The sequence below is a fragment of the Caloenas nicobarica genome, chromosome 12 (genome assembly GCF_036013445.1).
Source record: "Caloenas nicobarica isolate bCalNic1 chromosome 12, bCalNic1.hap1, whole genome shotgun sequence".
NCBI classification, from domain to species: domain Eukaryota; kingdom Metazoa; phylum Chordata; class Aves; order Columbiformes; family Columbidae; genus Caloenas; species Caloenas nicobarica.
In genome coordinates this window covers 16,321,697-16,337,117 of record NC_088256.1, presented here as the reverse complement: position 1 = coordinate 16,337,117, position 15,421 = coordinate 16,321,697, and the positions used below count along the sequence as shown (strand labels likewise).

The window sequence follows — 15,421 nt, the reverse complement described above, 5'->3', positions numbered from 1 at the left end:
CTGCCCCACAGCTGATTACAAACGAAGATGCTAATAAGATTGTTCTAGAGTACTGGGCTCCAGCTCCTCAGAATTCACTTTTTGTTATATTCGCAGATAGGCCACATACAAAAGGAACAGCAACTTGGAGAACAATAAAGAAAATAACCACACAAACAAGCATCATAACAATTCAGTTTTTTCCCCCACTCCTTCCCGCCATAGATTCATTTATATTTAAGAATAAAGGAAAGAATAAGGGGAAACGATACTAACCCAGGGCAAAGCAGAGCTGTAAGCAAAACATTTGTCTTCCACTTCTCGCCTCTAAACGCTGAGGGGAAAGAGTAAAAACAATTTCAAGTTCAGAACTTTTTCCAACTGTTTTGCAGCATGACAGCAAGAAGCAGATTTGTTGTCTGAGATACCAGCTCCAGTCCAACATTTATATTAAGCCCAGCAATTCTGAATTTAACCTGCTGTGTCACATCAAACACACACATGTACTTACTCTTGTACATCCTAGCAGACACATAACCAGCTGGAGTTCCCAGTAAGACCCACAATACAACTGCGCAGGTCATCAAAGCACCACGGTTGGCAGGAGAAAGAAAACCAAGGCAAGCTAGGACTAAAGAGACAAAAAGATTTAGTCACCTGTGGATACGTGTCAAAATTTCCCTGTAACACATAACACACTGTTTCCTTTCACTACCAGATATTTAAATGAAGACCATGTGCATAAATTCTCATATATTCCCATCACATGACCATACCCCAAATGACACTGTTTAATTCATAATAAAAGCATTATTTCTACCACATCTTTTAAATAGTTTCTTGTAGCCAGAAGACTGAAAAATAAAACACAATAACCTTGGACAGAGCTAAGTGGTACTTTACTGGGGGGAAGTGGGGGAGTTATTGGGGATTTTTTAGGGTTTGTTTTGGGGGTTTGGGGATTTTTGTTTGGTTGGTTTTTATTTTATTTTACTGAGGAGGTGAGGGGTGGTTTTGGTTTTTTAAGGTAGAAATAAGTGTGAAGACAGATGATCTTAAAGGCATGAGTCACATTTACTCAAGGCTGCTGTGTCTGAACCAATTGTAGAGGCCAACCCAGCGATACTCTCAGGAGTTGTCAGCGATCTCCAGTGGGAAGTTTTGTTTTTAAACAGAAAAGGGATATTTTTTCCTCCCCTCGATTTATTTCTATACTACACTGGTTGCACAGGAAACTACTGCAGTTAAGCAAGACACAAAGAATTGTGACCAACATTGAAAGACGAGCCCATCAAGAAAATTCTATTTTTCTTATTGATTACGCGATGCTATAAGATAAAAAGGCAGCTCCTCTATGAAAGACAAAAAAAAAAATCTGAATAAAACATGGAAAGCAGGATTTGAAAAATTCTTTTGTAACAAGTATCAGTATACTTTCCAGTTCTACTATAGAGTAAGAAAGTAAATGGTGATATAATTTATAGGTAACGTATAATAAAACACCAACTTGTGGAAGTCTACATCATCATATGCATATATAGCTATTTACAGTAGACTTTCATTATCTCAATATTGTGTCAGTATTATTTCACTGGCACACATTCTTGCTCTTATTTCTGCATGGCTGCAGGCTGTTGTGTCAAACGTATTAGAAAGTGTTCTGAGAACATTAAAGCTTTGATTATACATCTTTGAACTTGCATTACTGGATCTTTGGATAATTTACACCATGACAAACTGGTTTTGTTTTTTAAAAATAAACTTGTAACAAGGAAGGTCCGTTTCTGCAATCATGAAGAGTTTGAATTAGCCCAGATACCATGACATTTTCAATGACACCACTTACAACACCATTACTGAAGTGATCCAGATTATCGTTATGAAACAGTATTAGTATTTTATTTTACTTAAGGAAGGACTTCATTTCCAAAAGAAAGCCTCTTTCATTTGTTTAATAATATTGTATCTTTTTTACACTATTACACTACAAACACATCATCTTAGTAAAGTTACTTACATAAAGTAATAAATGTCATAATGAAAATTTGCGTTCCTTGGCCCAAAAAGACAGACAGTAACATTCCTTTCCTTGGAGGTCTAAACACATCTCCATGAACCAGCTTCCAGCCAAATTCCTCTTGGGCATCTTCCTGTATAAAATCAACAATGTCTTTAGCAAAGATGCATAATGCAGTAGTGAATTAACACAAACAAGATGAAAAATACATATTTAAAGTTTGATTAACTTCCAGTTTAGATCCAAAGGCACACTAATTGCATTTGATTCATCATTCATTGATTTTATAACCCCCTAATGGTTCAGTGAAAAGAAAAAGGCAGAATTTATCAAGAAAACCCTCATCTCTTAAAGCAAGGAAAAATAAAAATAAAATGTAATTAGCCACACCATATAACATCATTCTAAATTTAAAACTAAAACAAAGCATTCCATTTAATTTAACTTGGATTAGGGCATTTCAATCTAGTTCAAGCATTCATCTTTCTTTTTGCTTCCATTACAAAGCACATCAGTCTCAATGACAACATTGGAAGAGAACGAAATAGCCCCTGTACCCTGGAAGAACGTCTGCTCCCTAGAATCACTGGGGGCAAGTACCAACACTCTTTGTCCCACTGTCAGAGATGGATGGATGGATAGATGGATAGATAGATGGATGGCTGGCACTGGGTGGGGGGATCCTCAGTCCAGCGGCTCTAAGGAACCACGGCTGAAGAATAAAACTTTTCAGTAAAGTCACTCAAAACAAACACCTCATAAAACAAACACACACACACACACACGACCACAAATAACCAATGGCTCAAGAAGACCACTCTCTTCCTCACCAAGTTAAAAGCTACAGGTTTCATTCCACCTAAGAGTACTGAGTTTAGTTCAATGGACTGCTTACCACTAGAATTACAGCACGCAAGAAATATGGTAACAAATATTACAGACCAAATCAGCGAGTGATACACAGCATCTTAAAACAGATTATGTAATTATAATCTTTTTGCTGGAAGATTATATTTGTCTTTCTCATATTGATAGCTCTGTTTGCATTTGTTGGCTAGAAATTACTCTCAGAAGTCTGATATACTAATAAAAATATTGAAAACTATTAAAGACAAGATAACACTTCAATTAAAAGAACACAAAACACACACATGCAAAATAAACCCAACCACTACGCCTGAAAAAAAAACAAACAACAAACAAACAGGTATCTAGGTATAATTCCAACACATCAGTGCTGTTTCAGTAAAGAAAAGTTTGTTTGGCTATGGCAGCATAAAGACCACACTTTCCTGCAAGTCTGAACTTGAAGTAATTGTGTTGATGATGAGAATGTTTTTGAGGTAAGACTTTTCCCAGGTAGTTGTACGTAAGGAATGAAAGAATTTAAAAGTTTACCATCTAAAGCAAATCTTTATCCATTTTCAAAATGGTGAACACCACGTAGAAATAAATGCTTAGTACTTTAGCTCCTGACAGAAGGAGGAATATGCACAAATTTGGAATGGCTGGTGGTAGATTTCTTACCAACACCTAATCTGGCAAACGCACTCAAAAGACACCCTCTGGTTTTAATACAAACTTTAAAACGTATAGCTACATGGTAAATATCTTGGTTTAAGGAAAATAAAGAGAAACCAAGCATGCCAGATCAAGACCCTTGATTTATCTCGTATGGGCCTATGTGCCACAGTGTTTGTCTCAAAGCTCAATTTTTAATAAAACTCTTCCATTACAGACCAATTAGTTATGAATCAGTACTTTCCACACTTTTGTTTGAAGAATACAGCAGTATTTTATATTGCTAACCTTTAATGTTCAAAGAGGATAATTGTACTACAAATCCAAGTAGGAAGCTACACCTCATAGTTACAAAAAAATATTTGACAAAAATCTGAAAACATACTTTTGATAATCTTGGCCAATATGCTAAAAATACCATACATTAAAAACAGAACAAAAAAACCCACAAAACCACCAAACCTGCAGTAATCCTCACCTTATCCATTAATTTAGCCCAGTTCTCAAAATATTCTAATAAAGATTTAAGTCACTTACACTCAAGTAGTCATGGTTAAAGTGATTTAAAAAAAGAGGACAGGAATTTTACCCCTCGCTGTTGAAAAGATATTGACATGAATTGTCTTCAGTTCAGGAATCTTCTCTTAGCCATAAGACCCTAAAAGTAATCTAATGATTTCTAAACATTTCATTAATGTATGTCTCACTCAATCTACATCACAGTGAAGGCCAGTTGGTATTAGCTGAATGTTAAATGAACATACTCAGACCACGATCACTGGTTTGTGTATCTATCTCTTTGCAGGTAGAATCACCAGCATTCCCTAACTGTGAGATACTAATTTGTTTGCAGCTTCCTCAGCCCAGGTCCTCTTTTGAACAATTATTTCACAACTTTTTAAAATCAGCTCGAACTGCAACAGATCTTTAAGTCTCTTAGAACTGGCAAGAAAATAAAGTGTGATTTTTTTAAGTTCACACCTATCCCTACTGTTAGCCATGAAAACTAATCAAGTTTCTACCAATCTTGCTCTTTATTGCATTAAGAATGACCAACTAATAAAGATAACACAGTATAACATATTGAACATAATTTAATTGAGAGATCAAACAGAAGCTTCACAAAAACAATCAGTTAAAGAATGTGGAAAAATTCTTCCACTTTAATTAATGTCTGGATTTGCATTAACAAAAGATATTAAATATCAAAACCACAAAGAAGAATAAAAGTACTTTCAAATATTTTAGTTCCAATATGAAACATTTGTGTGCATTTTAAAGTATTTCTTTATCCAGATAGCCAGCAACAACAGTGAAAATTCAAACCTTTGTAGTATCTGACATTATTTCTCATCTTTGGCTTGCAGATACCACTTTTACTAGTGAGAAAGAGTAATTTTTACTCAGCCTTCCACTCACAGCAAACTGGTCAAGTCTTTTAAACTCATAATCAGTTTTATTTTTTTCCACCAAGGCAGCAAGCCACTACAGGGACCTGCCCCTTTGCTATTTTAAGGAGTATATATTTCAAAAGAACTCACAACAGGTTCAGTTGGATGGCAACAAGCTCCAGTCTCTACGATAATTCAGACAAGCCAGGCTCAGTTTGACACAGTGATCACCAGGAGAATTGTATTAAAATAAAATTTTAAAAAAATACACACACCAAGTTGTTCTAATGCAACTAGAGATCAGAAAAAGTGTGTTGCACAAGAACTGCAATATTACAATCTCCTAACTGTAGACAAAAGGCAACATCAATTTGTATTAGTCTATGTTAATTAGAATATGTTTAATAATATTTAGCGTGACAACTACTGATTCTCACACTACTTTCACTCCATTACTAGCTGTTGGTTTAATTTTTGATCCTTTTTGCAATAATCATCTGATGTAGGGTTTAAAAAAATACACTTCGCTTTATGAAGTTCTGTAGCATCATACTTCTCATGGAATTTAGACCACAAATATTCCAAACTTCACAAGTCACATGCTAGCACACTTCCTTTCTGGACAAACTACACTACAAACTGCTATAAAGAAACACCACCTCAGAACTGGAAAAATTGCAGCAACTGGGCTTCCTAATGCAGCATCATTACAATGGGGACAATACCTGGCTGCAGTCATTTTAAGCCTGATCTCTTGAAGAGGGGAGAAGACAGTTATCAACAAAAATAACAGTTGTCTTCACAAGCTTAGCTGTTCGGACGACAAAATGCATTTTTAGAGAGAAAAATAGACCAAAGTGGGTAGCAAAGTCTTTGCTTCTGTGCTACAGATGTCTGTGCAACAGATACAGTGCAAGTCCTGTGCTAAGGCCACATAATGTGACTTTAAACAGGGCTGTGCTGACAAGGTATCTTAAGTATAATCCCAGGTTGCCATAGTCACGGAATTACTGAATGGTTGATGCTGGAAGGGACCTCTGGAGGTCATCTTGTCCAATCCCCCTGGTCAAGCAGGGCCACCTAAAGCAGGTGACCCAGAACCACGTCCAGATGGCTTCCGAATATCTCCAAGGATGGAGATTCCATAAATAACACACTGGCTGCTTAGGTCAGTGTCACCACAAGCTACATGTCCAGATCAACTTCATATTGCAACCACAGGATTCAGGAGCAATTGCCACATCTTGATATTGAACCAATGCCAGAACACTTACCTATTACCATGTATTAAATTCTTGGTAGTTATACATTTCTTTAGATTGTAATTGAAAACTATCATAGTTGACAGACAGAAAATGTGCTCACATAAGAGCTGTAAATCTTACTCACAGAAGAGTCAATCTGGTTGTATCTTGCAATGTCTTTATGAAGAGTCCTCAGAATGATCATAGCCACCATGCCAGATAAGAACAGAACGATTACAAGGGAATTCATTATACTGTAGATAAAGAAAAAGTCAAGCTTTCAATCCATTTATTCAGGTTTCAGGACATGCACTCCAATTTGTACCATATATTTAATCAGATTAGTCTTTTCAAACACTTTACATTGCAAAACATTAATATTTCAACATAAATTATATACTTACTTGGTATCATTTGCATGGTACAGAAGGAAATAAGTAAGACTTTTCATAGACATCTTTTACTCATAAAAAAGCCCTTCTTTTTACTGTAAGCAGCTGCTGAGCCCAAACCACGCAGTACACTTATGTACCTCTCGCTTGGCACTTAGAGAAAGCCAGACAGTAACAATAAGAACACTGCAGAGCAACAATGTCTCAGAAGTTCTACGGAATGGAGATGACAAAAGTAAAATGATGGAAGCTGCCTTTTGGACACCAATGGTGCATTCCTTTGGAGAAATGCAATACTACAGTTACTCCCAAGAGGTGAAAGAGTGGTAAAAGTTATTTCACATATGAAAACAATAAAGTTTTCTTGCCTGAAAACTAACAGACTTTCTTTCTACCGCAGCAGAAGTTATATATCCCTAGAAGCAAAAATTTGAAATCTTTGTGCTCCCCCTGCAAGGTTATTCACTGAATCAATGCAAATCTTACCTAAACCACTGGATGTTTGTATGTGGCATAGACTCCAAAATATAGTCCCATCTGGAAGCCCACTTAATACTATTCTTTTCCTATAAAAAAATTAAATAGCAATCAATACAAACAAGTACAAATTTATTGCAGTCTCTGAGAAGGAATAAGCACATCAAGTATCTTCCACAAACCTTCCCCATTCAGCATTAATATCTAAACTTGGTATCAACCCTGGATGTTAGACCTTCCTCTTGCATTAATTCTTCTTATCTCTTGAGCCTCTCAAAGAATATCTTGTTTATTGAAATCTCCTATCCACACCTTCTGCCTTCAAATGAGCCTTCACTAAGCCTCATTTTTCCATGATTTGGTATGTAGCTGGCTGCAGCTCCCAGATGTACACTCAAAACCAATCATGCCACATCACCACAAGTTACATCCAGCACAGCACATTTATCTTGAAACTTTAATTTTGTTAAACATACTTTACGAGTATGTTTGTAGTTTCCCCTAGAATTTCTCTCTCTCGTCATCTTTAATGTATTTAGCACAGGCTTCTTTGCTCCCTGCTATAACGATGTCTGATACAGACTGTTTTCGACTCTGATTCCTGGCAGACAAGTTTCATTTCCAGATTTCCCTGTGAAGGATTTAAGAAATCATTCAGCACTTTCACCTTTGAAAGACACTTCCATTCTTTCCTGTCTCCTCCTCTAAACACTTCATACGACAGCTGTACAAGCCACGATTCTGACCCTCAAGCCTTGTCCTCTACAGCTTGTCTCATGGGATGTACGTTTGCTGTCCTGCTACCAAATTCTGCCTCCTGGCTGGCATGAAGTTCAGCAAAACTTCTTCATTTATTCACCAGGTGATAAATTTGTACAGTTAATTCTCAAAATTTAGACTATGTCTGCAACCCAGAATTTTTAAGTTCCAACTCAATGTTCTAGATCAAGAACATATAACAATGAAGAACTTCACAAACACAACAAGGTGGCTGAAATCGCTATAAGTTGTACTTTATTGGCCCAATCAGCAGCTGATCAGGAGTTTACAGCTAGTTTGGGAGAGAGTTTCAGAAGTGTGGTTCTAAAGTTTGTTACTTGAGTATCAAACTGCCCACATACTTAGATTTTTGTACACTTATGTATTAAACATTAGGGGCATGATGGTGCATATTTTTCACATACACAGAGCTAAATACCTTGCTCATTTCAATGAATTAAAGCAGACACAATTGCTTTCTCATCAGAAGTCAGCTGTCATATTAGGACCATAAAACAGTCACACATTTTACTGGTTTATGTATTCAGGCTTAGTGAAACTGACATTCTCCTATTTATGGAATCAGTAGAATCATTTTGGTTGGAAGAGACCCTCAAGATCATCAAGTCCAACCATAAACTAACTCTAGCACTAAACCATGTCCCTAAGAACCTCATCTAAACGCCTTTGAAACACTTCCAGGACCGTGACTCCACCACTTCCCTGGGCAGCCTGTTCCAATGCCTGACAACCCTTTCTGGGAAGAAATTATTCCTAATATCCAACCTAAACCTCCCCTGGCGCAACTGGAGGCCATTTCCTCTTGTCCTGTTACTTGCTACTTGGGAGAAGACACCAACACCCTCCATGTTACAACCTCCTTTCAGGTAGTTATAGAGAGTGATAAGGTCTTCCCTCAGTTCCTGTTCTCCAGGCTGAACAGCCCCAGTTCCCTCAGCCGCCCCACATCACACTTGCACTCCAGGCCCCTCACCAGCTTCAACACCCTCCTCTGAACTCTCTCCAGCACCTCAATGTCTTTCTTGTAGCGAGGAGCCCAAAACTGAACACAGGAGTCAAGGTGCAGCGCCAGCAGTGCCCAGTATAAAGGGACGATCACTTCCCTAGTCCTTAAAATAGATATAAAAATATTTCCCCATATATAAATATATTAAAAATACTTCCCTAGTATTTAAAAATACTTCTCGCTGATAAATACACCCCTTTTAAAGTTATTTTGAAACCACTGATAAAAAAAATGAAAGGTATCAGGCAGTACTTCAAGCTAAGAGAGAACAGAAAACCGACAGTTTTGAGGTGCAGACTGAGACGCGCCGAGCGCCACCTGCTGGACACGCCGGAATCTGCCGCTGCCACGCCCACCCGCCACGCCCACCCGCCACGCCCACCCGCCGGCAGCCCAACAGCCGGACACACGGTGCGAATAACCCGCCAAAGCTCCCATTGCAATTCTAAATTGCAATTTATCATCAAGATTTCAGCACAGATGGTAATAGACAGGAGGCTCATTCACGTAGTGAAATGCGGGGGTCTAAGGAAGAGCAAGTGTCTCAAGGGAGGAGGAACAGGATGCGGTACCAGGCACCATGAGGTCCTTGGCTCAACTCAAATTCCATTTGGTAGAACAAAAACCGTTACCGTATGATGGCTGCTTGACTGCCTATACAAAATAAACTGGTGGTCTCAGGCCAAACCCTGCAAGACTGGTGTCTTATGCCAGAATAACAACCATGCTTTGAGACAGACTGGTACCAAGGTTTGAAAAAGCTTGAACCAAATTACTCTCACCTCCCCAAGAGACTCCCTCTCCACATCGGGGTAAAGACTCACAAGAAAGTCTCATTTCCTCCTGTTTATGTCAAACAGGCTGAATAAAGCATCAGAGTATTAACTCTAAAAAGATAAATGACCACCTACTCAAAAAAAAAAAAAGCTAGTGAATAAATTAAAGCAATACAAATGAGACAAAACCTGCAACTTCACTAGAAAAAACACAGCTTTACGAGATGCTAAAAATCAATATTTAACACAAAAGCATCTCTAAATATAATATAAACATGTCTTCAACATGAGACTCTCAGTACCACGGCTGAACTCTGAAAATATAGAGCATATCTCAAGGAAGACAACTCCTGCATTTATTCAGTCTACTACCTTTCTATTAGTATTAAAATAAGGAAAAAAAAAAAAAAAAGGTCTTTATACATTCCAATTGCCACTTTAACTACAGTAATGGAAAAGTAATAGGTTTTGGGGAAACTGCTTCACACAACCGTATGGAATTTACGCTGCTTTAATCCACTTATGGCTATTAGCAAATTATCCAGTTGTTTCGATGTCATTCTTTTGGGGAATTACATATTCATGGAACAGATTCAATACTTACTTCAAATGTCACAGAGTAAGTGTAGATCAATTTCAGTTTATTGGTGAATTCTCCAGGAATCTCCATAGGTGGACCTTCACAACTTAAGTTGTTCTCATCTGTATGTTTGTAGCTAAGGGGAAACAAAGAAAGTTAAATCAAATTGCATATGCTCTAAAGGATGAATTTTCACAAATTCTTTTCTAAGTAAAAGGAATTTGTTATTTAATAAAAAACAAACAAAGCACACCACAAATAGAGCTGTGTATATTACTTTGTACCAGTTATTCAACTTCTTTGAGAACCTGCTTTTCTGTTCTAACAAAGAGTGAAGATCTCAACGTATATTTTTACGAATACTTATGTTTGTGTCTAGAGATAATATGAGAAAAATAAAATCATGTATATAATTAGGCATAAGTATTCAGAATTACTGTAACAGCCTTAAAATCACAATAGAACTGAACAGTAGTTCTCAGCACTTGTGAAAGCTAAAAACTCAAGAGAAAGCATCCTGGGGTTTTGGATCGTGCATCACTATCCTGCATTCAGTTAAGAGCTGCTCACACTTCCAGACATTTGAGAACATTACAGGTAAAGTTGTTCACTAAGCAAGCAGGAAAGGAGAACCACAGCTCTCTGAAAGGTCATGAGATGTGTTTTCACCCTACCTGCTTTTCTGTCATGATGAGAATGAAGTCTTAGTCCTAAGCTAAAATGCTGCTTGGTTAACCAGCCTGAGAAGCCTGGAGATCTTTACCTGGTAAGATGATAAGTTTTAATTCAGAAGAGCCCTTCTCTGCCATCATACCTCCCTTCCACATTTGAACAAGACTGCATCATTGGTGAGGGACTTAACCTCAGTGTGTGCTTGTCAGTAAGGAAGACAGAGAATTTTGTAGTAATCTCCCACAGGTTCTCACCTTCCATCAAACTTCATACAGAGAAAGATGTTTATTTTATTTTATTTTGGTAGATTGGGAGTGTTGGGTTTTGTTGTTGTTGTTTTAACTGGGACAAAAGAAACTACTGTGGCAACCTTTCCATTTTCCATTCCTATAAAAGTGGTCTAGTTCTACCTCTTGTATATTTTTCAGAGTATGCAAGACTAACAACTTAGAACAACATTCAACATTCTGAAGTTCAAATATGCAAACTCTTCTCTGCAGTACCTTAGTACAAAGTAAAAGAAATCTTAAGGTTTGCTTCAACTAACTCCCATGAATCTCCTCAAACACTGAAAAACAGCTTCTCTCTCACACCGTCTTGGGCAAGTTGTATTAACCCAATTTAGATAAACAATTTTACCTTATTTGCATTACTGTATGTCAACAACTAAGTCAAGTCACAAGATAATAAAAACTTTCACAACAGCCTAGGGTGCTCAAATCACAAATACTCCTCCTCAAGAGAGCTTCAAGGTCAAAGCAAAGCACCAAGGAAAACATCAGGTCAGAGAACAACAAAATTAAGGTTATGTGTAACCTAACCGTGCCCCCTTGTGGACTGCATTACTGGCAAAAAGATAAATTCTCACTTTTCAAACATTCAGGATGCAACTGAGAAAGCGTTAATAGAAAAATTGGAGAAAGCTGGTAGAATCTTCTTGCCAACATATCAGAGCAGAGGTAAATGGAAGGAATAAACTTGCACAGCAAGTATAATTCACTAAAAACACACTATACCACTGCAACAGAAAAAGCAAGTATACCAAAGTCATGTTGTATCATACACGTCTGTATGACTTGAGAAACTGGTAATGTAATTTAAGAATGTACTTAATCTCTGTAGAAAACAGGGAAGATTTTAGCTAGGAAAAAAAAAAAGCATCTTACTTTGAAATTCTATAAACGGACTGCATTTTTCAATATAGGTAAGTATGAACTGTGCATGACCAGACTGACAAGACGCCATAGTCATCCCTTCGGTCTGTTTCTGACCTCTGAATTGTTGCATCTCCTCTCTGGCTGACAGAAATACAGAAACTAAGAAGCCACTGTTTAAGAAAATAAGTTAGTTTTAGAAAATTAGTCGTTGTCTTCTGCTGTTCTGAATACCAGTATTAACTTGATATTTTGCCTATACCTCAGTATCCAAACTAACACAGGGAAAGTACACCAGTAAAAATACTGTACATTCATACAAAGTAGATTTGGGAGGCAACGCAACAGCGATAATAGAGATGACATGGGAAACCGTCACTCAATTAAAGGATGTTTCTCAGTGTATCTGAAAACATGTCTTTTAAAATAAGGTAATGCACACCCAGATGCACATCAATAAACACATGAGAAGGCTTTTATTGTTTGTGTCAGGTTCTGAGTCTGCATAAGCAGTTTTTCCATCAGGAGAAACTTTGGGGCACCTTTTTAAAACAAAGTTAAATGACATTTACAGTTGTGGAACTACTTGTTGTAATGCTAGTTCCAGCTGTGAACCACTATACTTAAAGCTTTATCGGAATTCAGAATAACCCATCCCTCAGAACTTACTGACACCAAGTATCATTTCTAAGTTTGCAACTAATGTTAGGACTTCCTAGTACTAGAATTTGGTGGCTTTATGGACAGTTACCTTTGTGGTCTCAGCCTTGCCATCACCAGTCTCGCACCGGGCCAGTTTTCATCCTTCCCACTATGGTACATGATTGTTATGTCAACGTGGTTGAAGAGGTAGAAAGTGTTCTTCTTGTTAAACTCTGACTACAAAATATCATCAAGAGATTGAGAAACCTCTCCAACAGGAGGGGGCGCAAGCAGTCAAGAACTTCAAAAAGGAGACTACTGTCCAATGAAGGAGCAAGAAAAAAGGGGAAATACGTGAACATTCACTCTTTTTAATACACCTGTATAAAATATTTATATATTTTCTATATATTCTGTTGCATTACAGAAATACAAACCCACATAATAAAGTATCACATCTGTGTTACTAGTAGAATTTAAATGTATTTGACATCAATTTTGTATTTGTGACAAAAAGCTGCCAAAACAAATTCAAAGATTTATTTATTCAATGTACAAGTAATTCAGATTCATCATTTATCTTCACCCCACACTGTTCCTTGTAGACATGCCAGCTACCAGATATTCCAAACCAAGTTCTGTTTCAAAAAACTACCTTCACCTTCAGTAGCTATTTTGATTTGTCATCCCTGTCCTTTCAGAATTCAGAATTGTGAAGAACTATATAAAGCTCAGATGATGCCACAGTGAATTAAAAGTTGACTTGGATTTTCTGTTCTCCTCAACACTGTCATTGTTCAAAAAACTTTAATTTGATTTAGGGGAGCAGGATGACAGACTGCTAGTTGAGTTTCCAAGAAAAACAAAACAAAAACACCTTTATTCACCATATATATTTCAAAAGCCATACAACTTCCTTCTGTCCCCTGCCCCCTCACAGGAAAATATGAAGGTATCTTGCATTACATTTATCTGGATTCCTCTTCTTTCACTATGATCCATGATTCCCATCAGAAGAAGACTAGAATCATACCCGTGTCATACTATAACCTCATCTTTAGATACTCGTTTCCTCCATTTCTAAAGTAGCAGTTGATGCGATAATATAGCTCATCAGCTGCATAAATACGAGGATGAACTGTAGCTGTGCCACTGCATTATAACAACCCCTTTCCAGCCCCCATTTTTGAAGAGATAATTATGTCTGCTGGAATAGGTATTCGGGTATACTCCTAAAAGCAGATGACATTCCCCAACTCAGCCCAGAGATTACACTCATATCCATGGGGCTACTTTCTAATTTGCCCATGTAACAATCACCCCTCTAGCACTATACCATGCAACATTCTCATCCCATTTAGAATCTACAGACTAAAATTGCCACTGGGTATAGCAGATACACTGGCAGAGTATCCACAACACAACAAGCACACGTGATCTGCAGAGCACTTCATGGATACACAGTACAAGCTCTCTAAGCACTCATTAGGAAATTCAACCACTGCTGCCTATGTATGAAGCTCCACCCTCCCAAAAAACAAACAACTTTTCATCCAAGTTGCTGATTTGCTACAACGATTTTCTGTGTACCAGACAGCTCCCAACTCAACATACACCAGTATCAATTTAAAAAAAAAAAATCTCATCTACAAATCCAGTTGAACATCTAACTAGAACAGGTTATTCAATTCACAGACCATTTTCAATGGTTTAGGGAGCCTGAGGAGTTGGAAGGTGACTGTAGACCAAGTAAACTGAACATGCATGACAAAGGCATCACCTCCAAGAAGCATCACACCAGCTGAATACACATAAATTTACTGCACGACACACAAGCAGCAAGTCATGCAGCCGAGCAGAAAGCCCTCTCCTCACTGAGAGGAGCACGGTCCCTCACCCCAGGAGAGATAAAACTGTATCACTATTATCTGTAACTGTACTAATTCACCATAGAACTCTCTAGGATGACTGACAGATTTCTAACTGTTGTCAATTTAGTTCTTTCCCTGTCACAGCTCTGTTAGTTATCTTCTAGCCATCTGGGAAAATCCTGACACATTCAACTTGTAAACTCTGCTAGACATAACTTTTTGCAACTAGAAGGTAGCGCCCATTTCTAGGTCTTCACTAGAAAGCTCCTATCTGACATTGATAAAAGAAGGTCTTGCACACAAATACAACATGGACAAAGAATTAATAGGTACGAGGATGAATACACACGACATTTCAAAACAAAAAACTCAATTTTCTAAGGCTTTTAGACACCAACACAGTTGTTTTATCTATATTGGCCAAAAGATCTATATGAACATTTTTGTTAGACAATTGTATCAGTAAGAACTGCATACAGAAGCAGCATTCAGATTTGTTAATGTCCACATTCTGAACATTAACCATGTTTACAAAGGTATCTGTTCTTTCTCAGGAAAGCTTAAAAATAAAACTGTAAATGAAATTACATCTGCTATACTAATTTTAAAAGTTCCACCACTTACATTTATAACACAAGCATCTTTAACTCTACCATCTGGAGTAACAAAACATCCTATTGGAAATCCTGGATTACAGTATTTTTGTCCATCTTCCACATCGTAGCACCACGTTACAGGCATGTTATCGATAATCCTAGACAGAAATCAAAGAACACAACCTCAGAAAGGTTATTTCACATTGACATTTAACATTCACGTAATGCACACAGTTTTCAGCAGTGGTCACAAAATGCACACTAGAGGACAACTATCTACATAGAAGGAAGAAGATAACCACTTAAAAATCACAGATAACAGT

General features: G+C 37.4%; 1 protein-coding gene across 1 annotated transcript in view; it reads right to left on the bottom strand.

Moving 5' to 3' along the window:
• The window catches only part of LOC135993454 (transmembrane 9 superfamily member 2-like), a 33,998-nt gene that overhangs the window by 14,503 nt on the left and 4,074 nt on the right, over positions 1-15,421 (bottom strand). Inside the window, exons 5-12 of the mRNA XM_065643343.1 lie at positions 15,127-15,256; positions 12,741-12,868; positions 10,188-10,299; positions 7,031-7,110; positions 6,298-6,406; positions 1,997-2,129; positions 491-610; positions 256-313 (exon numbers count right to left, since the gene is read on the bottom strand). Coding sequence (XP_065499415.1) covers positions 256-313; positions 491-610; positions 1,997-2,129; positions 6,298-6,406; positions 7,031-7,110; positions 10,188-10,299; positions 12,741-12,868; positions 15,127-15,256 — 870 coding nt within the window. The remainder of the gene's footprint in view (positions 1-255; positions 314-490; positions 611-1,996; positions 2,130-6,297; positions 6,407-7,030; positions 7,111-10,187; positions 10,300-12,740; positions 12,869-15,126; positions 15,257-15,421) is intronic.